At 43.6% G+C, this 23353-nt stretch overlaps 2 protein-coding genes across 2 annotated transcripts in view; one reads left to right on the forward strand and one right to left on the reverse strand.

Moving 5' to 3' along the window:
- The first annotated feature begins 1605 nt into the window (after window positions 1-1605).
- slc26a1 (solute carrier family 26 member 1) lies at window positions 1606-23281 on the forward strand. Its single transcript, XM_088355353.1, has 8 exons — window positions 1606-1687; window positions 13023-13496; window positions 15599-15790; window positions 15846-16092; window positions 16167-16398; window positions 19081-19264; window positions 19354-19641; window positions 22155-23281. The coding sequence occupies exons 2-8, from the start codon at window positions 13086-13088 to the stop codon at window positions 22728-22730; spliced, it is 2130 nt and encodes a 709-aa protein (XP_088211479.1). The 5' UTR covers window positions 1606-1687; window positions 13023-13085; the 3' UTR covers window positions 22731-23281.
- The window catches only part of LOC148349938 (progestin and adipoQ receptor family member 3-like), a 29854-nt gene continuing 17483 nt past the window's right edge, over window positions 10983-23353 (reverse strand). Inside the window, exon 7 of the mRNA XM_088355352.1 lies at window positions 10983-11396. Coding sequence (XP_088211478.1) covers window positions 11383-11396 — 14 coding nt within the window. The 3' untranslated portion in view covers window positions 10983-11382. The remainder of the gene's footprint in view (window positions 11397-23353) is intronic.

The following is a 23353-nucleotide window of genomic DNA, read 5'->3' on the forward strand; positions in this document are numbered from 1 at the left end:
CTCTCTCCCTCTCAAATCATTTTCTCTCTATTCTCTCTCTCTCTTCATTTTTTAGTATTTTTTCATTTTCTCTTTCTTCCTCCTTCTTTACTTCCTTCCATCTGTTTTACTCTCTCTCTCTCTCTCTCTCTCTCAATATTTGCACACCTACAAAACAAATAAAAAAATACGAAACCGTTTTAGCTTTTAAACACTGAACAAATTTATAGTCAAAACAAATCAGAATAACTTCAAAATATTGACCCTAGAGTGCTATAAATTAATCTAAAATACAATTTTAAACAATTTAGATACAGGACCCCCGTCTCACAAGCAAAAACCCAGAGTAGCAAGACGTCTGACAATTAGCTCATGTCATGTAAAATCAATGCAAATTTCTTGAAAAACAAGAATTTAAAAAGAATGTAAGTTTATATCATAGGTTGCGTATATTAGATTCTTTTTAAAACCATTACTGTTCTTTTTAATAAGAGATTTTTTTCTACCACTAGGAGGCACTACAACTCTCCCTTCAACTTTATTATTATGGCATCAAACGATCACCCCGCGGGCCGCAACTGTCCCCAGGGCCGCATGTTTGAAACTACTGCCCTAGACCAATGGTTTCCAAACTTTTGCAGGCTGGTGCCCCCTTGAGGAATTATTAGCACATAGATGCATAGACCTTGCACTATTACACATTTCATAATGCCCTGTTTAGGTGTTGCATGCACCCGAACTCTCGGTCATGAAGCATAGTGGACGATGCCGCTTCAGAACAGGATCAGGACCCAAACGCGTGACGTTCAGACACAAGACTTTTATTTTACGGGAAATGGGTCCGGCGTGGAAAGACAGGAAGCCAGAGACCGATCGATTCCAATTGGCTGAGCTGATATCGGACAGATGGGGTCGATACCGGACAGGACGGGACCGACAGGATAAACAATGAATCAGGATATCGAAAATAAACAGGAGAAACTAGACTGGAACGAAAACTGGAGAAAATAATAAACAGGACAAAAATAGATGGAAACAAAACTTGAAACCAAAATGAAACAGGACAAAATAAAAAGGAACAATACCGGAGAGGAAATACCTACAGGAACAGGACAGAGTCGAAACCCACGTCTTGCGGGGCAGAGGTTCGTTGACCGACTGACAAGGGAAAAATGAGAGCACTGAGCCTAAATAGACGGAAAGCCAATCAGTCAACGAGCCGCAGCTGGCGCCACACGGGCAGGGCTAGTTGGGCGCCATGGCAACTGTGACACCATACAAGCTAATGCCAGCTGCCGTCAATCATGAGGGAAGAGGAAATGCAACGGCAAAGCGAAGCCGCCAAATAGCAGCGTCGGCGTCATTTTTAAGAAACCTGGCGACAATATCAAGCTTTTACAAGCACTTCACCCCAAATTCAAGCACTTTTCAATCCTACAATAAAATCCAAGCATTTTCAAGGATTTCAAGCACCCGTACGAACCCTGAAAGCCAGACTTTAAACATTGAGGAAGGAGCCTAAAAAGGCTGTCGCCATGGCAACCGTCCTCTTTGTCCGCCCTCCCCCTCTCGCTGGGCTTCAGACGGCAGATGGAGAGGGGGCCACCTCCCATCATGCTTTGCGCTGAGAAACCGGAAGCGCCTCCTGTGAGATGAAACGGAGGAGAAGACGGAATGTTCTCCACGTGCCTGCCCGGTTCCTCTGAGGGTGAGTGAGAACATAGGGTTCTTGTCACTTCCTGTCACGATGCGATGATGAATAGGATTGGTGCCGATACCGGCCTTCTCCTGCTCCTGGTATGGAAACCAGTACGGTTTCATGCGGGGGAGCAAATCCCAATCAAATACCACCAGGCTGTACTTGCCCAAGACACACCACAAGAAGTAGTGCCCTGACGACCCAGGTGGTAATGGGATTCGTGAACTGTGATCACTTCCTGCTACTCAAGTGTGATGGAGATGACAAAGATGGGCCGCCTAAACGTTATGATCATGGTCCAGGGTTTGTACGGGTGCTTGAAATCACTGGAATTTTAATGCATTGTGTTTTCAAGGTAAGAAATATGCTTACATTTTGGGTGAAGTGCTTGAGAATGCTTGAAATTGTGGCCATTGTCATGTTTCTTGACGGTCTGACTCTATAGACCATGCAATGGTGGGTTGGTTGGTTGGATCCTTTAACCACTAGGGTCTTAGGTGTCAGGACCAGAACGGAAACAGAACCCAATTGTGTTACGGTTTATCAAAGGAAAGAGAAAGGGCTGCGCGTTCGCTAGGCGCGGGAAGCAAGGCGCTCTCGTACTCGGATTGTGATCAGAACACGGAAGTGGATCTTCCGTAGCGAGCGATGGCGGTGTCAAGGATGGAAAAACGGGTCGGTAGCCGGGACAGGAGAGCTAAAATGTGGTCGGGGTCGTAAGCCAGAACAGTAAAGAAGACGTGGTCGGGGACCAAAAGAGGTCCAAAAGCGGAACGGGAGCATAGACGTGGTCAGAATCAAAAACGGGTCAAAGCCAGGGGACAGCCGGGAGCAAAAATCGGGACAGGTGGGAGTCAGGGTCGAAAAAGGCTTGCCTAGTGTTAGCTGAGGTTCGCAGACGGACCGACAAAAGGGGACAAATAGGAGTGGGTTTAAATAGGGACAGGAAGCCAATCAGGGTCTGAGGCAGTTGGCGCCTGTTTCTCCTGTTTTGGCTCCCGTCTGTTTCTCGGCTTCGACCCATTTTCTGATATCGACCACGTTTTTGCTCCCCTGTCCCGGCTACTGACCTGTTTTTTTCCGCTCCCGACATCGCCCGCCACGGAAATACCACTTCCGCGTTCAGAGCACTGGATCGTGTGTACAATCTTTTCCCTTCTTCCCAATAAAACTAAGAGAAACGTACGCAAGTGGGTCCTGTCTCCGTTCTGGTCCTGACACTTTGTGTAAATTTGTTTCTCCTGGTGGTAAAAAAACCTGTGATTGAAAAAAAAAAAAATCACCTAATAATATTGATTTGTATAATTAACGTGCATTTTTTAAATACTTGTAGTCAAGAAAGTTGTATTTGAGTCCCCGTAGGTTGTCTCATCTCATTAGCCGTACCGCTTATCCTCATTAGGGTCGCGGGGGGGCTGGAGCCCATCCCAGCCATCTCCAGGCAGTGGGCAGGGGACACCCTGAACCGGTTGCCAGCCAATTGCAGGGCACACGGGGACAGACAACTCACTCGCTCATTCGCACCTAGGGACAATTTGGACCGGCCAATTCACCTGAAATGCATGTTTTTGGAACGTGGGAGGAAACCCACGCAAGCACGGGGAGAACATACAAACTCCGCACAGGAAGTCTGGAGCTGGATTTGAACCCACGCAGGAGGTTCCCATGACATGAACTGTGCCGCACAAGCGCTAACCACTGCGCCGCCATGCTGCCCCCCGTAGGTTGTATTCTTCCTTAAACTCTGTAACACTTGTTTTCCGTTGCACGACACAATACAGTGACATCTAGTGGTCAAATATTTTACAGTGTCCCTTTCAAGACACTCGGCTATTCTATACTGTTAGTTTGTACAGTATTTATCGAGTATGGGTCACAATGCTTGCAGTGATACTAAAGGGAGAAGAATAAACATGATAACAATGGAAAAGAAGCTTGCAATTAGCCAGAAATATAAAGAAAGCACACGAGTTGCTACACTCGCTAAGTTGCATGGCTGTAACCAATCGGCGATCGGGACAAATATTCAAAATAAGGAGGAGATTAAAGCAAAGAAATCTCATGAAAGCATTAGAATCCTCACAAGTTTCCAAATCAGTTTAACTTTGAATACACTGTCGCCTCCCCCCTCCCCGCATCCACCCGCTAACTCCATTGTACCACCTTAAGTTATGTCAGAACAAAGATTAATAACTTTTTTGAAAAAAATCTTTACATTTATATTTTCAATGTTATGTATTCCTATTTTTTTCGTTTTTATCTTGGGTTCAAGGGCTTTCATGTACTTTCACCTTGAAAAGTTTGAGACCAAACACGCTAACTTCCATGTAATCAATGTGTCTGTTAGTTGCAAACACGGTCGACTGGGAATCAGTCAAAAATTGACTATGTTAACATCCTGTACGAATGGAAAACCTTATGCAAATGAGGATAAGCCCCGCCCATCATAAAACACTCCAACCAGTAAAAAATGTTTGCTCAGAGGGTTTGGTCCCAGTTCTCTATGGTTTGCGGACGTCTCGAGAAGTCACACTAGGGGGATCGACTTGTTCTAGGTGAGTAGGATTGGAAAAGCTTATTTTGGTTTATTTATCTTTTAATGTTTTATAAATATTGTCACAATATCTTTTAAAATTGAGCAACCTGGAAAAATGCTCAACCTGTAACGGTTTATTCATTATCTACAGAAACTCTATGACTGTGTTAATGATACGGTAATGGATTGTGGCACGCGGGCGATAAATCAGGTACACGACTTGACCAAAATCATTGTCTTTCGGTAAAAGATTTACTAATACTATAAACAAAAATTGGAGCTAAAAAGCCATAATTAGTCCAGGTAAATAACTCAGTAGTTCTACAAGACAGATATTTTAGAGGTTGTTAGGAAATAAACTATTGAAAATGTATCGTTTACCAAATAGTTCCAATTAGTTATCTGACGCCATTAACCGAACACAAACTTCATTCTCCTAACAATGCATGCTCGTTTCTTTCTGGGAGAAGATAGGCAAGAATAGCAGACATTTTCCCCCCAGGGGCAGATTTAATTTCTTAAATAATAAACTAAGTGAATTCCATCGAATTAGCCGAATTAGTCTTCGTCGAGCCTTTTCTCTCGATTGTCCCCCTCGTCCTCCGATCTCCTGAGGTTCTTCCTCTGCCCACGCCTTTCTCCCGAGCTGGCGTGTCGGCTCCTCCCATGGGGCGGGCCAGAGACTCCCCACGTGGGCTCCACCTCGTCTCCTCGATGTCTGAAGAAACTCAAAACAACACCAAGCGTTTCCACATCATCAGGGCTTTGTTCTCCAAACAATGGCTGGCATCCACGATCCGGTGATTGTCGGTCACAAGTAGCAGATTGCTCGGAGCGCAGGCAGTGTCGAGAGCGGGGAATAAACGGATCGATGGCCGGGACGGTGGAGCAAAAACGGAATGGAGTTCAGAAAAAGGGTCGGAGCCGAGAATCAAACGGGAATCAGAACAGGAGAAAAGTCAGGGTCGAAAAAGCTTGCCTAGCAGGAGCTGGGGTTGGCAGACGGACTGACAAAGGATGACAGGAAGACGGGGGTTTAAATAGCGACAAGCAGCCAATCAGCGTCCGAGGCAGTTGGCGCAAAAGGAACAGACTCAGATGCCTCGCAACAGTAATCATGACAACATCTAATAATGGTAATAAAATGGTAATAACATAGTAATAACACAATAAGAGCTATTTCCCTAGGGCCATCACCACCCTAAACAAGAGCACAAAACTGCAAAAGCATATATCTTTTGACTTGTTTTGTTTTTCTTGTTGCTGCTGCAAAATGTGATTGCACAAGATGGTGGAAAATTATATACTTTGTGACATGTTTGGGGATTTTTGTTGTTGTTGCTCAGCAATATTGGGCTTCTTTTCATTGCACTGCTGTTACAATCCATTATTCTTTTTTGTGGCACTATTATGATAACTAAGGTCAGTGTTACCCAACGTTTTTGTGTTTATTTTGGCTGTAATATTTCATTTGACTATATTTTTAACCCGTTTTTCAGGTTTTACTCGAATTTTTGTGTTTTTTGTCAGGCACCTGCATGCAATTAAATTGAGCAAAAAGGATCTGCCTTTAGGGCAGCACGGTGGCGCAGTGGTTGCGGCACAGTTCTGACGTCATGAGATCGAACCTCCTGTGCGGAGTTTGCATGTTCTCCCCGTTTCCTCCGACTGCGGTTTCCTCCCACATTCCAAAAACATGCATGTCAGCTAAATTGGCCGGTCCAAATTGTCCCGAGGTGCGAATGAGCGAGCGTGTTGTCTGTCTCTGTGTCCCCTGCCCACTGCCCGAAGATAGCTGGGATGGGCTCCGGCGCCCCCGCGACCCTACTGAGGATAAGCGGTGCAGATAATGGATGGGTGGATGGATCTGCCTTTATATTTCTTACTAAATTCTATATTTGGGGCATAGAATAATGATTAAAACCAGCAAAATGATGTGCAAGATTTTTACTTCGTAGAATATATTTCTTTTTTTTTGCAATGGAATCCAAATAGCTCCTTCTTTACACAGATTTTAGGAATGTACTGAATTACCTCATTAACAATATACAAACATAAAAAAAACTAGTGATATAGGTTACTACTGATCACTGGAAGAAGTGAAATATACTAAACCATGGCTTTTTTTTTGCAGTTTCCTGCGGCACACTAGACAAGCTCTCATGGCACTCAACTGTGCCCCAGCACACTGGTTGAAAACCACCGAATTAGGCCAGTCTCTAAACACTACATTGTAAATCTTTTCGCCTTTTTTCCCCTTTAAATCTTTTTAATGTTTACCCTGGAATGCCATGTCCAATCTCATCGCCTTTAATAACAAAGACAATTCGATACACTGTTATTTAAGAAATGCACAAACTGATAGAGGTTTGCTCTAATCAGTCACAAAAAAAATCAATCTCAGCTTCAAAAAAAGGTCGGTGAAAACCTCACATGAGGAGCTTCCCCCAAAAAAGAAAAAAAAACGAGCGCCACGCGGCTTCTTTGGAGCACATGATGTAAAGCGGGACGTATTGATTGCGGGAGAAACAGAGGCGGCTCTTTGTTTTAGTCTGTGACGTGATCATTAATCTCAGAACACAAAAGATCATCAGGGAATCTCCGCCCGTGCTTGGACGTTTATCAAAAGCTTTTGGAAAGCGAACCCTAATTCATTTAGAAGTTTTTAACGTTGTTTTTGTTAGATAGCAAAGAGAGACCGACACGACGGTGGTTTATGACCGAGGACTAACACGGTGGCCTATCGGCCTTTAAAAACTTTGAAACACACCGCCACGCACTATTGTAATGAGGGTGATCAAAGACAGTTGATCAGTGTTTTACAGCTCCTGAGACATACCTTCATGATCCGAGCTTTGAAAGTCAAGTCATGTTTATTTGTTTCATTAAATAATCACAAAGAGTTTTAAAGGGCTGCACAGACCACAGATTATTGCAAACCACGGACTAATATTACGCCATCCCCTGATCTAAAACCTACATTAGGGCAAGGAAAAAATCAAAAACCTCAAGTCATGTTTATTTGTTTGGCCCTTAATCACAAAGAGTCTCACAGGGCTGCACAGACCACAAAAGATTGCAAAATACAGACTATTATGACACCATCACCTGATCTAAAACCTACATGAGGTCAAGGAAAAACTCAAAAACCTCAAGTCATGTTTATTTGTTTGGCCCTTAATCACAAAGAGTCTCAAAAGGCTGCACAGACCACAGATTATTGCAAACCACGGACTAATATTACGCCATCCCCTGATCTAAAACCTACATTAGGGCAAGGAAAGACTCAAAAACCTCAAGTCAAGTCATGTTTATTTGTTTGGCCCTTAATCACAAAGAGTCTCAAAGGGCTGCGCAGACCACATATTATTGCAAACCACAGACTATAATGACAACATCCCCTGATCTAAAACCTACATTAGGGCAAATAAAACTCAAAAACCTCAAGTCAAGTCAAGTCATGTTTATTTGTTTGGCCCTTAATCACAAAGAGTCTCAAAGGGCTGCACAGACCACAGATTATTGCAAACTACAGACTATTATGACGCCATCCCCTGATCTAAAACCTACATTAGGGCAAGGAAAAACTCAAAAACCTCAAGTCAAGTCATGTTTATTTGTTTGACCCTTAATCACAAAGAGTCTCAAAGGGTTGCACACACCACAGATTATTGCAAACCACAGACTATTATGACACCATCCCCTGATCTAAAACCTACAGTAGGGCAAGAAAAAACTCAAAAACCTCAAGTCAAGTCATGTTTATTTGTTTGGACCTTATTCACAGAGTCTCAAAGGGCTGCACAGACCACAGATTATTGCAAACCACAGACTATTATTACGCCATCCCCTGATCTAAAACCTACATGAGGGCAAATGATACACAGATATTGTCAACATGAAATATAGGTCACTCATAAACTATAGAATAGAAGTGTGTTTTAAGCTTAGATTTAAACAGTTCCACTGAGGTTGCAGATCGAATCTCAGGGGGAAGAGCATTCCACAGCACCGGGGCCCGAATGGAGAACGCCCTCGAACCTGAGGATCTCTTCTTGGCTCTTGGGATCGCTGGTAGACCAGCGTTTTCAGAGCGAAGGCTCTGGACCGGAACATAGGGGGAAATTCAATCTGAAAGATATGAGGTATAACACCAACAGAACCTTCAAATCACATCTTAAGCTAACAGGGAGCCAATGCAGGTTAGCTCAAATCAGGGTCACGTGATCAAACTTTCTTGTCTTAGTTGAAAGTCTGGCTGCAGCGTTTTGTACCAGCTCAAGAGACAAACAATGCACAAGATAAGACCACTTCTGGCATTCCGGCCATTACTCAAAGCCTGAAAATGTCAATCAGGAAGAAAATGTCGTCGGTTACTCAGGGTCACTGAAGTGACGTAACCGAGTCGGTAAATTATACTCCAATCGGGTTGACAAGGGAGCGTGAACTTCGTTCTAACCCACTCCGGTCGCTCTCTCGGCGGTCCTGATTTGTTTTGTTCAGAAGAAGACAAAATATTTGGCTTTGACGGTACGTGCAGGCAATACTTATGTGTAAAGGTTGATTTTGAAATGATTGAATTTCTAAAACCTACATGAGGGCAAATGATACACAGATATTGTCAACATGAAATATAATATAATTTTGATTTTGAAATTTTAAAAGAACGCTCTGTTTCCTCCTCCTATATCAAAGATGTGGAGGTGCTAGGTATGGACTGTGTCAGCGGTTGTTTAGAAACATTCTCCAGTTTCAATGAATTGTCCCTTGATAATCTAACACAGATGGTCAGTAGGGCCAAACAAACTACGTGCCTGCTTGATCCGTTTCCAGCTTCACTGGTGAAGGATCTGTTTGAGATCTTAGGACCATCAGTTTTAAATATTATTAATATATCGCTATCCTCGGGTATTGTTCCTGTAGCCTTCAAGTCTGCCGTCATTAAACCCACGCTTAAGCGACCTAACCTTGACCCAGAAAGCCTAGGTAATTATAGGCCAGTGTCAAATCTGCCATTTCTTGCGAAATTACTTGAAAAGGTCGTTGCACAGCAGCTAAATGACTTCATGTCAGAAAATAACCTTTTTGAAACTGTCCAGTCAGCATTTAGAGCAAATCATTCTACTGAGACAGCCCTTGCAAAAGTAACCAATGATCTCCTTTTAACAATAGATTCTGGTGCCTCATCAATGTTACTGCTGCTGGATCTCAGCGCTGCTTTTGATACGGTCGACCACAACATATTATTGATTCGTCTAGAACGCATTGGTATCTCAGGAACTGTACTCTCGTGGTTTAGGTCCTACCTGTCAGACAGGATGCAATGTGTTAACTATGGCAATATGACCTCTAAACAATCTAATGTCCCTTGTGGTGTTCCTCAAGGCTCTGTACTTGGCCCCCTTCTTTTTAGTATTTATATGATCCCGCTTGGTGACATTATCCGCAAGTATAATATTAGTTTCCATTGCTATGCAGATGACACTCAACTGTATGTGCCACTGGAAAAAACTGGACATTTAAGTTTTAGAAATCTGGAGGATTGCCTTACTGAGATTCAAAGATGGATGTCAAATAATTTTTTACGCCTTAACCCAGAAAAAACTGAAATGTTGATTATTGGTCCAGCTCACTGTCGTCATTTGTTTTCAAACATTACCCTGAACCTAGACAAATGTAATATCACCCATAGTGACTCGGTCAAAAATCTAGGTGTTATATTTGATCCTAACCTGTCGTTTCAGTTACATGTGAAAAATATTACTAGAATAGCTTTCTACCACCTCCGTAATATTGCGAAGATTCGTTCAATGCTGTCCCAATCAGATGCAGAGATTTTAATTCATGCGTTTATTACTTCTCGGCTTGATTACTGTAATGTATTGCTTTCTGGTCTCCCGATGTCTAGCATTAAAAGTTTGCAGCTGGTTCAGAATGCGGCAGCTAGACTTTTGACTAAGACTAAAAAGTTTGAGCATATTACACCTGTATTGGCCAACTTGCACTGGCTCCCAGTCCACTTAAGATGTGACTTTAAGGTTCTCTTATTAACATATAAATGTTTGCATGGGCTTGCACCCTCTTATCTCTCCGATTTGATTTCCCCCTATGTTCCTGCACGGAGTCTGCGCTCGGAAAATGCCGGTCTACTTGTGACTCCGAGAGCCAAGAAGTCTGCGGGCTCGAGAGCGTTCTCCATCCGGGCCCCGGTGTTGTGGAACGCCCTGCCTCTGGAGATAAGATCTGCAACCTCAACGGAAGTTTTTAAATTGAGGCTTAAGACACACTTCTATTCCAAAGCATATGATTGATGCCCACCTTGTATTCTGTTTTGTCCTGTCTTTTTCTGAGGCCTGCCTGGCTGATACGAAGGAGAAGGATGATCTGGGATGGGTCAACGGACCGGGGTCTGACCTGCAGCATGTCAACCCCTGCATTTACCAGCTGGCGTCGTCGTTGATGTCATGCTCTTTCCGGACATTTTCAACATTTTACCTAGTGTTTACTATTCTGAATACAGTAATGCTAATTGTAATTCACCCTGTTCAATCCTGGAAGGGGGATTACCACATGTGAGGTCCTTTCTCAAGGTTTCTCTTTTCTCCCCACACTGAGGTTTTTGAGTTTTTCCTTGCCCGCATGCTGGTTTGCTGGTTTAAGATGAGGTAATTGTGTAATTTTGTAACTGTAATCCTGTGCAGTCCTTTGAGACATTTTTGTGATTAAGGGCTATATAAATAAATTTGACTTGACTTGACTTGAATTTCTCTTGGACATTTCACTTTTAAAATCCAACAGTTGTATCCGTCCATATATAGTGCATGTCTATGGTTTTAGGTAGCTAATTAAAAGCAAAGGCTTTTATTCCTTCACGTGATCATTTTGATATCTGGGTTAGCCAAAACAGGAGCTAGAGATAAGATAGGACTCTTATATTGAACGGGCCATCCGGAAAACAAAAAAGCTAAGCAAATAAAAACTTCAGTAGACTTCCACTGTGAGCTGGTTTGACAGAAGCCCATTCTAAACAGGCCGCTCATTCTCACCTAGACCTGGAACCTTTTGGACTTTAGACCACCCCTTGCTTTGCTGTATTTCGTGAATGGACAAACTGAATCCCGAGCTGTGTCTAGCCATTTTGGAGGTAGGCGCAGCACACGTGGGTTGATCATTTTTCCAATCCTAAAAGATGGGAAACAAGAATAGAACAGAGCAGAACAGAATACAGAAGGAGTCTTTGATAATGTTATTGTGTCTTCTAAGGGTACAAGAGCTGGCAATGTCCTCCAGACTGGGGGGAGTGTAGCTAATGATTTTCTGGGATATGTGTTGATGACTACTTGTAAGGTTCTTCCAGCGTCAGAGCCAGAAACGCCCTCCAGACTGGGCAGAGAGCAGTCGATGATTTGCTGGTCTGTGTTGAAGATTCTCTCATTAGAAGATTGAGCGATGTCCTCCAGACTGAGACATGAACAGCAATTGATTTTCTGGGCTGTGTTAATGACTCTCGTTAAGGTTCTTCCAGCGTCAGAGACAGAAATGCCCTCCAGACTGGGCAGAGAGCAGTCGATGATTTTCTGGTCTGTGTTGAAGATTCTCTCATTAGAAGATTGAGCAATGTTCTCCAGACTGAGACATGAACAGCAATCGATTTTCTGGGCTGTGTTAATGACTCTCGTTAAGGTTCTTCCAGCGTCAGAGCCAGAAACGCCCTCCAGACTGGGCAGAGAGCAGTCAATGATTTTCTGGTCTGTGTTGAAGATTCTCTCATTAGAAGAATGAGCGATGTCCTCCAGACTGAGACATGAACAGCAATCGATTTTCTGGGCTGTGTTAATGACTCTCTGTAAGGTTCTTCCAGCGTCAGAGCCAAAAATGCCCTCCAGACTGGGCAGAGTGCAGTTGATGATTTTCTGGTCTGTGTTGAAGACTCTCTGTAAGATTCCCTCATTAGAAGATTGAACGATGTCCTCCGGACTGAGACATGAACAGCAATCGATTTTCTCGGCTTTGTTAATGACTCTCGTTAAGGTTCTTCCAGCGTCAGAGGCAGAAACGCCCTCCAGACTGGGCATAGTGCAGTTGATGATTTTCTGGTCTGTGTTGAAGACTCTCTGTAAGATACTCTCATTAGAAGATTGAGCGATGTCCTCCAGACTGAGACATGAACAGCAATCAATTTTCTGGGCTATGTTAAGGACTATCTGTAAGGTTTTTCCAGCGTCAGTGCCAGAAACAGACTCCAGACTGGGCAGTGAGCAGTCGATGATGTTTCGGTCTGTGTTGAAGACTCTCTGTAAGATACTCTCATTAGAAGATTGAGCAATGTCCTCCAGACTGAGAAGTGAACAGCAATCAATTTTCTAGGCTGTGTTAATGACTCCCTGTATGGTTTTTCCCAGCATTAAAGCCAGCAATGTCCGCCAGACTGGGGGGAGTGTGGACAAAGATTTTGTAGGCTGTGTTGACTATCTGTAAGGTTCTTCCAGCGTCAGAGCCAGAAACGCCCTCCAGACTGGGCGGAGTGCAGTTCATGATTTTCTGGTCTGTGTTGAAGATTCTCATTAAAAGACTGAGCGATGTCCTCCGGACTGAACAGCAATCGATTTTCTGGGCTGTGTTGATGACTATCTGTAAGGTTCTTTCCAGCATTAAAGCCAGCAATGTTCTCCAAACTGGGCAGAGGGCTGCCAATGATTTCCTGGGCTGTGTTGATGATTCTCTGTACTGTTCTCCCAGCATGAGTGTCACGAATGCGTTAAACAATGTCTCTTTCTTCCTAAATTGTTCCTTCTGTTGCTTTCCAAGGAGGAGCGCCGACCCCGACACCATCCTGCCCACAGTCCTCCTGTTCATCTCCTGATTTGAGACATGGAGGATCTCGGCTACCTTCAGGAAAGCTCCTCGGCTCCACCGCCGTCTCTCTTGGTGCGCAGGTCTCACCAATCGCAGTCCGCCGTTTCGCTCCTCAAGTCCAAGCTGAGACGGAGTTTGACCTGCACCGGTGCCCGAGCCCGCTCCACCTTCTCCGGGTTTTTCCCCGTCCTTCGTTGGTTGCCCAAGTACAAATTGAAGGAGTACGTGTGGGGGGACGCCATGTCCGGTTTGATCGTGGGGATCATTTTGGTGCCGCAGGCCATCGCTTACTGCCTGCTCGCCGGAGTCGAACCCATCTACGGACTGTACACGTCCTTTTATGCCAACATCATCTACTTCCTGATGGGAACATCCAGACACGTCTCCGTCGGAATATTTAGCTTGATGAGTCTCATGGTTGGACAGGTGAGCTGCACAAGTCTATAAAAGGACACATTTCAAAGTACAGTACTACCCCTTCATCTTCCCCACCAAATACACCAATGATATAACAACAATTGTTATGATATTAATAATAACAGTTATGATATAAGGATAGCAACAATAGCAAAGTTAACTAGACGCACTATTCCCAATCTCCCGCACCACTCATACCCACCCTCCTCATCTCTGTATTCCGCCAGTAATGTTTCTTTTGGACTCAAATTTGAAGAAGTGAATAGTTGGACATTGTCTGATCTCGTCTTGTAAATTGTTCCGAAGTTTGACTCCACACACAGACACACACATGCTTTTCCTGGTGGTTCTCACCTTTGGGATTATGAATTCACTACAGCCCAATAAATTATAATTTCCTTCTTTCCGAATGAATGATTTATGGATGTTTTCTGGTACTATGTTTTTGTTGACCCTAAATAGCAGTTGCGAAGACATTTTTTTTTACTAAATCATCCAATTTTAATCATTTGGACTGCAGGAACAAAATATGAGTATGATCTCGATATCCTACCCTGTGTATGATTCTAATTGCCCGTTTTTGGAGGATAAAAAGGGGCTGGAGTGAACTTTTGTCATGATTGCCCCAGACTTCTGCACAATATGTTAAGTATGGAAGAACTAGAAAACAATATCATAAATACAATCCATGATAGTTTAAAATGAATTTGGCTTTATTCATTATTGAAATGCTTTTAGACACTTTAGTTTGTATGTGCCTGATGTGTGTTTTCCAGCTTAATTGCAGCACCATCCCTTTTTACTTCTAAATCTTGATTTGCCTTGCGATTACTAAACAATATTTCTTTGTTTTTATTTAAATCTAAAGATAATTTATTTATATCCATCCATACTTCTAGGTTAATTAATTCACGATTAATACAGGTTACTAAAACAATATACCGTAGTTATCATTTGAATAGAAAATGTTAGTGTCGTCTTCCATTATTACTATTTTCAATAGTTTTGAAACATTAAAAATATCGTTAATATATAAATTAAATAACGTTGGACCCAGGATAGAACCCTGTGGTACTCCACAACAGATGTCCAAGTATTCAGATGACAACTCTCCCATTTTTACATATTGCTTCCTCCCCGTCAAATAACTGTGGCAGTAGCTCAGGAGGTAGAGCGCTCGTCTTGAGATCTAGGGATCCCAGTTCAAATCCCAGCTCGTCCGTGTTACATGTCGAAGTGTCCTTGGGTAAGACACTGAACCCCTAATACCCCCAATAAGCAGGTTAGCGCCTTACATGGCTGCAAGGCTGCTATTGGGAAATGTGGAGCACTTTGGGAAGTCATTGACTTGAAAAGCGCTATATAAATGCCGATCATTTCAGATCATTTCATTTCATTGCAAAGCCACGCCCCTGATGCCATATCTTTCCAGTTTTTTTAATAGTATATAAGAAAATAACAAAAAGATATAGAGTAAATACTATGTGTGATATACATTAATATAATTCGATTAGATTATAAAAAATACACGTGAAGGAATTTGAATTCCTCCTGCCTTCTGTGTGACGTGACTTGAGCTGGTAGCGTGGAGTAAGTGGGTGGATGCTAAGATAATGGATGAAAATGAAAGCTGATTTTCAACCTTCCACTTGTGTGGATTGTCATGCCCTTAGATGACCCTCCTCTTTATTTTTCATGAAAGTCCTGAACATAAATTAGAAATGTGTTTGCCTTCTTCATATATTCCGCTAAATGCATGCTTAGTTTCCATGGTTATCATGTCTTAGCTTCTACCTTTAGCATCACTGCAAACTTTGGAACATAGTAAATGTATACAGCGCATAAAATACAGATTATATCGCCAATTTGCAAAGTATTTGATAATTTTAGGTTGTATGACAAGAAAGGCATAGTGGGAGGTGGTTAAGCCAGTAACATGTCAGTATTTTCACAATGCTACAACACAAACGAAACGAAGCCCAACCAATAGACAGGTATCTTAAAGACTCAACTCAACATACAGACCATCACCACACCCCTGTAGCAAAGGACTTCCGTCCAAAAGGAAAACTATTTCTAATCCATCTGTAACAGACAAAACTTCTCTCCAGGTGGTAGACAGAGAAGTGTTCCTTGCTGGATTCGACCTCAACGAAGACTCTCCAGACGTCAACGATTCCGTTAGCATCAACCAAACCATGGGACAAAGTCACTACGTGGAGCTAATGGGTCTCCCATGTGGGAAAGAGTGCTACGCCATTAGCATTGCTGCTGCCCTGACATTCCTGGCTGGTGTTTACCAGGTAAAATAACTTTCAAACAAACCTTCGAAGCGGGTGTGACGATACTCCCCCGCAGGTCCTGATGGCGGTTTTCCGACTGGGCATCGTCTCGGTCTACCTTTCGGCTCCCATGTTGGACGGTTTCGCCACCGGGGCCTCCTTTACTATCCTGACGGTCCAAGCTAAATACCTATTGGGTCTGAAGATCCCTCGCCACCAGGGCTACGGCACCGTTGTGGTCACCTGGTTCAACATTTTTGCCAACATTCACAAGACCAATATATGCGACCTTATCACCAGTGCCATCTGTATCACCGTACTAGGTAAATATAAACCAGAAATCAGGGCATTCCATCCATTTTATCTGATCTTTGGGTGTTTTGGGGGTGTTCTACAGTGGCAGGGAAAGAGATCCAGGAACGCTACAAGGATCGGTTAAAGATCCCGCTGCCGACAGAGCTGGTGGTAGTTGCCGGAGCCACGCTGGCCAGCCACTTTGGGAATCTGAACCGAGATTACGGCACCAGCGTTTCAGGTCACATTCCCACCGGCTTCATCCCTCCTCAAGTGCCCAGCTTTAGTCTCATGCCAAGAGTAGCGCTGGATGCCGTTCCATTAGCTGTTATTAGGTAATTTTCAAAATGTTGATGTTGTCATTGCTACGTGTAGGTCCTTAGGGTCAATTGTACCCTATAAATTGTATAATTACTTCATTTTTAACTTCTTTATCTAGTCGTAATTATCTAACTTCAGTTGTCTTTTTGTTTGTAGCCAGAAGTGGCCTTAGGCCCCACTATCAGGTGTATCACCTTACTTCTTTGAACAAAACAGTCAAAGACAGACAGAACAAGTCCTGATCCTCCTTGGCTTTTTGATTACAAACAATTCAGACACAGCCAGGTAAAGTCAAGTCTAGTCATGTCAGGTTTATGTGTCACGCCCTTAATCAGAAAGAGTCTCAAAGGGCTGCACAGACCACAGACTATTGCAAACTACAGACTATTATGACACCATCCCCTGATCTAAAACTTACCTGAGGGCAAGAAAAAAACTCAAAAACCTCACCATGAGGAAAATGAAGAGACCTTGAAAAGGGACCCCTTCCAGGAAGACCAGGCTGCAATGGATGTTGCAATAACAAATAATACACAGATATTGTCAAAACGACAGACGGGTTGGTGCAGGGTCTGCCGTCATTCGTACCCTGTACCGGTCCGTCGTGGTGAAGAGGGAGCTGAGCCGAAAGGCAAAGCTCTCGATCTACCGGTCGATCTACGTTCCTACCCTCACCTATGGTCATGAACTTTGGGTTATGACCGAAAGAACACGATCCCGGATACAAGTGGCCGAAATGAGTGTCCTCCGCAGGGTGTCTGGGTTTTTCCTTAGAGATAAGGTGAGAAGCTCAGTCACCTGAGAGGGACTCTGTGTAGAGCCAGTTGAGGTGGCTCGGGCATCTGATAAGGATGCCTCCTGGACGCCTCCCTCGGGAGGTGTTCCGGGCATGTCCCACCGGCAGGAGGCCCCGGGGGTGACCCAGGGCACGCTGGAGACACTATGTCTCTCGGCTGGCTTGGGAACGCCTTCGGGATCCCGTCAGATGAGCTAGAGGAGGTGGCTGTGGATAGGGACGTCTGGGCTTCCCTTTTAAGGCTGCTGCACCCGCGACCCAACCCTGGATAAGTGGAAGATAGAGGATAGATGGATGGATGAATATTGTCAACATAAAATGTAGGTTATTCATATGCTATGGAATAGAAGTGTGTTGTAAGCCTAGATTTAAGCAGTTCCACTGAAGTTGCAGATCAAATCTTAGGGGGAAGAGCATTCCACAGGATCGGGTGCCCGATGGAGAACACTCTCGAACCTGTGGATCTCTTCTTGGTCTATAATACTTGGAGGGGAACCAATTATAAACTGGGTGTGTGAACACACACTTACCTGAATGCTAGCGCTTAAGTAGAAGATCATATCAAGCAAACTCCAATGCTTATCCCTGTCTACATGATACAATTACTACCCTCCGTCTGATGTTGAACAGCTTGAGCAATAAATCTCCCCAAGGGTGATAAGGGCTGTTTTTAAGAGGAGAGTGCACTATTCAAAACATTTTTTTCACTTTGTAGCAAATACATCATGGATTTATAAGTTTATGGACCGCCCTCAGTATAAGAATGATGGTAGTCTTTGCACGTGTGAACTGTCTACAGCCATTGTCTGTGAATTATAAAAACCTTCAATTGATCTTTCCAGCCTTTATTTTGATAAACCTACCGACTTGCTACCCAACACAACATGACGACACCACGGTTACTGGCTTTATTTCAAATGGAGACGAAACTGAATACCGAGCAGAAATTGATTCACTTTCCTCCTGGTGTCATGAGAGTAATCTGTTATTGAATGTAGGTAAAATTAAGGAGATGATTACAGATTTCCGTACTAAGCCTCCCCCGAATGTGCCACTGTCAATTAATGGTAGTGAGGTGGAACTGGTCCATTCATTCAAGTTTCTGGGTACTTACTTGTCAGCTGACCTCACATGGACTGTCAATGCTACTGATATTCTAAAGTCAGCAAGACAAAGGCTCTACTTCCTTCGTCAACTCAAATCATTCGGAGTCCGTCAATCCATTCTAGTCAATTTTTATCGTGCTATCATTGAATCCGTTTTAACGAGGTCAATCACAGTTTGGTTTGGTCGCGTCAATCAGAAAGAATTGTCTAAGATGGAATCAGTAGTGAAGACGGCAGAGAAAATAATAGGTACTGGCCTTCCGTCCCTGCTAATTATCTACATCGATCGAACTAGAAAACGGACACTAAAAATTATAGACGATCCCAGTCACCCTGCTCGCAGGTACCTTGATGACCTGCCGTCAGGTCGCCGTCTTCGCTCCATTGCGAGCAATACTTCACGTCTTAAAGAGAGTTTTTACCCTTCCGCTATCCGTATGTTCAATGGGAATTGATTTAGGTTATTATGTAAAGTATTATTATGCCAACGGCGTTCCTCCGACCTATTCTACTCTAGTCTTGTTATTTCCATACTCTTTCTTTTTAAACTATTCTATATAATTACCTTGTATTATACACTACAATATCTTTTTTACTCTATTCTTTTTATTCTTTTAAATCTATCATTTTATCATTATTGAGTGTTGGCGTGTCAAATGATTTCTTGTATATATCATGCTTATGGTTTATACCGGCTGAATAAATAAATACAAAAAAATACAACATGCTGAATAAGAAAAATGAGATTTTTCAACAAACTGCTGAAGTAAAGACTATTTCCTTCCGTCTCCTAGCTTTGCCTTTACAGTGTCACTGTCGGAAATGTTTGCCAAGAAAAACGGCTACACGGTTCGTCCCAACCAAGAGATGTTCGCCATTGGCTGCTGTAACATCATTCCGTCCTTCTTCCATTGCTTTACCACGAGTGCAGCTTTGGCCAAAACCATGGTGAAGGACTCTACCGGCTGTCAGACGCAGGTGAAGTCCAATCCAAGACACGGATATCAGAGTGTCATCCCGGATTCTAGGATAAGAAGTCTCATGTGTGTGTTTTTATACTCCATCAGGTTTCAAGTCTGATCAGCGCTTTTGTCATTCTCCTGGTCTTGCTCTTCTTTGCGCCTTTCTTCCACGCTCTCCAAAAGTGCGTCCTCGCCTGCATCATCATTGTCAGCCTTCGCGGGGCGCTAAGGAAGTTCAAAGACGTCCCGGCGAAGTGGAGAGCGAGCCGGAACGACGCTATCGTCTGGCTGGTTACCATGTCGGCCACGGCGCTGATCAGCGTGGAGCTGGGCCTTCTCGTTGGCATTACCTTCTCCATGATCTGCGTCATCTATAAGACCCAGAACCCGAAGGTTGGTGATGGTTCTTCTTCTCGTGGCATTGGGTCACTCGAGTGGGAGTCTCCAAGACCAAGCATAGAAGATACTATAAAATAGTTAGCGGTACACTTCAACCAGAAATGGTATCACCCTTTTGGGAAGCAAAACAGATGTTAGGACAAGGGTTACATGAGTGACGGTACTTTGTTGAAGTATACTGTAGACCTCCGTGATATAACATAAATCTATTATGAGGTGGGGATTGCGACATGAAAAAAAGCCGGATAGCGAGTGATAGAACCCTAATTAGCTCCAAAGGCATGGTACTCCATCCATCCATTATCTGCACCGTTTATCCACAGTTGGGTCGCGGGGGGTGCTGGAGCCCATCCCAGCTATCTTCAGGCAGTGGGCAGGGGACACCCTGAACTCGTTGCCAACCAGTTGCAGGGAGACAGAGCCAAACAACTCACTCACATTTACCCCTAGGGACAATTTGGACCGGCCAATTAACCTGACATGCATGTTTTTGGAATGTGGGAGGAAACCGGAGTGCCTGGAGGAAGCACAGGGACAACATGCAAACTCCACACAGGAGGTTCGATCTCATGACCTTAGAACTGTGCCACACACGTGCTAACCACAGCAAGTATTGCCATGCCCTTAGTAGATTTCCTTACTTTAAAAGCCTCTTCATCTTGAAGAATTGTCCCAATCTTTGATTACTTATAGATAGATAGATACTTTATTCATCCGCTTTGGGAAATTCACATTTCCAGCAGCATCCCTTCGCTGAGAACAATACAATAATAAAGCAAAAAGAATACAATATACAAATACCCAGTGTGACGTGCAAATGCCCACTGTAGCGTGTTATATAGAATAACTAAATAGTGCTACACAGAATACATATTGCAATACAATTCGGTAATATGCAATGTAGGGGGTGTGGTTTACTGTGGGCTTTTACTCTGCCGGGTAGAGTTAAAGAGCCTCATGGCATGAGGAAGAAAAGATCTCTTCAGTCTGTCCGTAGTACAAGACAGTGACAGCAGTCTGTCGCTGAAACTGCTCTTCTGTCTGGAGATAATGCTGTGTAGTGGATGCGATGGATTGTCCGTGATTGACCGCAGCTTTTCCAGTGCCCGTCTCTCAGCTACTGTTGTTAGGCCGTCCAGCTCTTTGCCCACAACAGAGCTCGCTTTCCTAGCCAGTTTATTGGGACGAGAGGCATCCTTCTTCTTGACGCTGCCTCCCCGACACGCTGTCGCATAGAAGAGGGCGCTTGCCACAACTGTCTCATAGAATATTTTCAGGAGCTTTTTGCAGATTTTGAAGGAGGCCAGCCTTCTGAGGAAGTCAAGTCGGCTTTGCCCTTTCCTACATAGAGCTTCTGTGTTATGGCTAGATTAATGTGCCCTCTTTGTATTCCTTGATAATAGCAAGCTTTGTTTCCATGATAATCATATTCTTGCTTCTTCATTTAGCATCTTAAGACCCATATAGAATACAGAATAAAAATACAGTATTTTACGGCAACGAGCAGCATATACGACACATAATAGATTCTGAATTGAATAAAGAGACAAATAGGCATTGTGGGAAGTAGTTTCGCGACAGCCTTTCTGTATTTTTATGATGTTGTGACGCCGACCAACAGCAAGCTAATATTTTATATGACATAAACCAAAAGCAGACTAGCATCTCAGGGATCATACCAACAAACACCGCAACGTTTTGTTGACCCCGTATAGTTGGTTAAATATCCTAGAGGGGCCAAAAACATCTCACCTTGAAGTGAAAAAGTGAACTCGCTGTATCTTGGGGTTCTATTGTACCAGGGAAGTCAAGCGCTGCTCAAGTCAATGTCCTCATGTAAACAGACCAAGCACCAAGCAAGATAGATAGATGTCTAGATAGATAGATGTCTAGATAGATGTCTAGAAAGATGTCTTGATAGATGCCCAGGTAGATGTCTATATGTCTAGATAAATGTCCAGGTGTCTAGATAGATGTCTAGATAGATGTCTAGATGGATGCCTAGATGGATGCCTAGAAAGATGTCTAGATAGATGTCTAGATAGATGGATGTCTAGATAGATAGATATCTAGATAGATGTCTGGATAGATGTCTAGATAGATGTCTAGATAGATGTCTAGATAGATGTTTGGATTGATAGATGTCTGGATAGATGTCTAGATAGATAGGTGCCTTGAAGGATACCTTATCCATCCCCGTAGGGAAATTCACACTTCCAGCAGTATCCTTGTGTTGAAAATTAAAATAATAATATAAAAAAAATAGAATACAAAAATACCCAATATAACGTGTTGATATAGAGTATTTGAATAGCGCTGTCATAAAAATAGGGTAATATGCAAATGTGGGGGTGGGGTTTAATGTGGGCTTTTACTCCCCCGGGTGGAATTAAAGAGCCTCATGGCATGAGGAAGAAATTATCTCCTCAGATTGTACAATCTACAGTTTTATAGAGTTGAAAGGGGAGTGTAATCAGTAAAAACCTAATCCAACCTTTTGATACCAGGTCTCTCTCCTGGGTCGTGCCGGTGACTCGGATCTTTACGAGGACGCGGAGGAGTACCAAAACCTGGTCCCGCCGAGCCGAGTGCGAGTCTTCCGCTTTCAGGCTCCTCTCTACTACGCCAACAAGGAAGCCTTCCTCAAATCTCTTTACAACGCCGTCGGAGTGACGCCGTTCTTGGAGATGACCCGCCGGAAAAAGGCGGAGAAAAAGGCCAAAAAGTTGTCCGAGAAGCGAGCGCCGACCAACGGGGACGCCAACAACGGAGACGTCGTGGTGGCGCTCGCCCAAAGAGAGCTGGACTTCCACACCATCGTTCTGGACTGCTCCGCCATGCCTTTCGTAGACTCCGCCGGGGTCTCCACCTTCAGTGGGCTGCTCAAGGAGTTTGGCGAGATCGGCGTGAAAGTGGTCTTCGCCTGCTGTAACACCTCCCTTGTGGATGACTTCCAGAAGGGGGCGCTATTCGGGAAGGGGAGCAGAGACAAGAGCCGACTGCTCTTCCATACCGTCCATCAGGCGGTCCTGCAGACCGACTCAAATCAGGCGGATCAAAGCTCAGGAGACTCTGTTCTGTAGAGCCAAAGGGAAAACAACTTCATGGCGGGCTGGAGTTAAGACGTCCCGGGTTTGAGGGGGTTCCAATTTTGACCTCAAAGGGAAGGGTGAAGGTTCTTTTCTTCTGGTTTTCGACTGGCAGCATCTAAACATACCTCGCTCAGGTTCATTGAGGACTCTCCAACAGACTGGAGACCAGTCCTACATTCCAAAGCCAGCTGTAATACTGTAACACCCCCCAAAGATGGCGGCAAAACACTCCATGTCTTCAGCAGGGTTCTAGCTCAGTTTGTTTTGTTGTCCTGGAAACGTCACATAGTTCTAGGCACCAAAACAGTAAATATGGTAGATTTTCTTGGGGTCTTATACTAAAGCTTTGGTTATCCAGGGAAGGACTAACAAAACTGTAAAAATGTCACCGTTTTGGGGCCACGGCTCCGGACATAAGCAAAACAAATGACTGTGAATTTTTTGACACATAGACGGTTAACAATAAAGGATTTTATACATTTGATTGTAAAGGATTTTATACGATTGACTACAAGTTTAATGCAATAAAGAGATTCACTGACTGGGCTGTGGTTCAATGAAAGGGCAGGCTTTTCGAAAAACATAATATTTTGTCTAGGAAATTTTGATAACAG

Source organism: Urocampus carinirostris, chromosome 16 (genome assembly GCF_059441175.1).
Source record: "Urocampus carinirostris isolate Australia breed hairy pipefish chromosome 16, RoL_Ucar_1.0, whole genome shotgun sequence".
Lineage (NCBI taxonomy): Eukaryota > Metazoa > Chordata > Actinopteri > Syngnathiformes > Syngnathidae > Urocampus > Urocampus carinirostris.

Coding starts and splice junctions, on each gene's coding strand:
- slc26a1 (XM_088355353.1), top strand. CDS start 13,086: ATGGAGGATCTCGGCTACCTTCAGGAAAGCTCCTCGGCTCCACCGCCG. Junction 16,093..16,166: donor CATCTGTATCACCGTACTAG/GTAAATATAAAC, acceptor GGTGTTCTACAG/TGGCAGGGAAAGAGATCCAG. Junction 19,642..22,154: donor ATAAGACCCAGAACCCGAAG/GTTGGTGATGGT, acceptor TTTTGATACCAG/GTCTCTCTCCTGGGTCGTGC.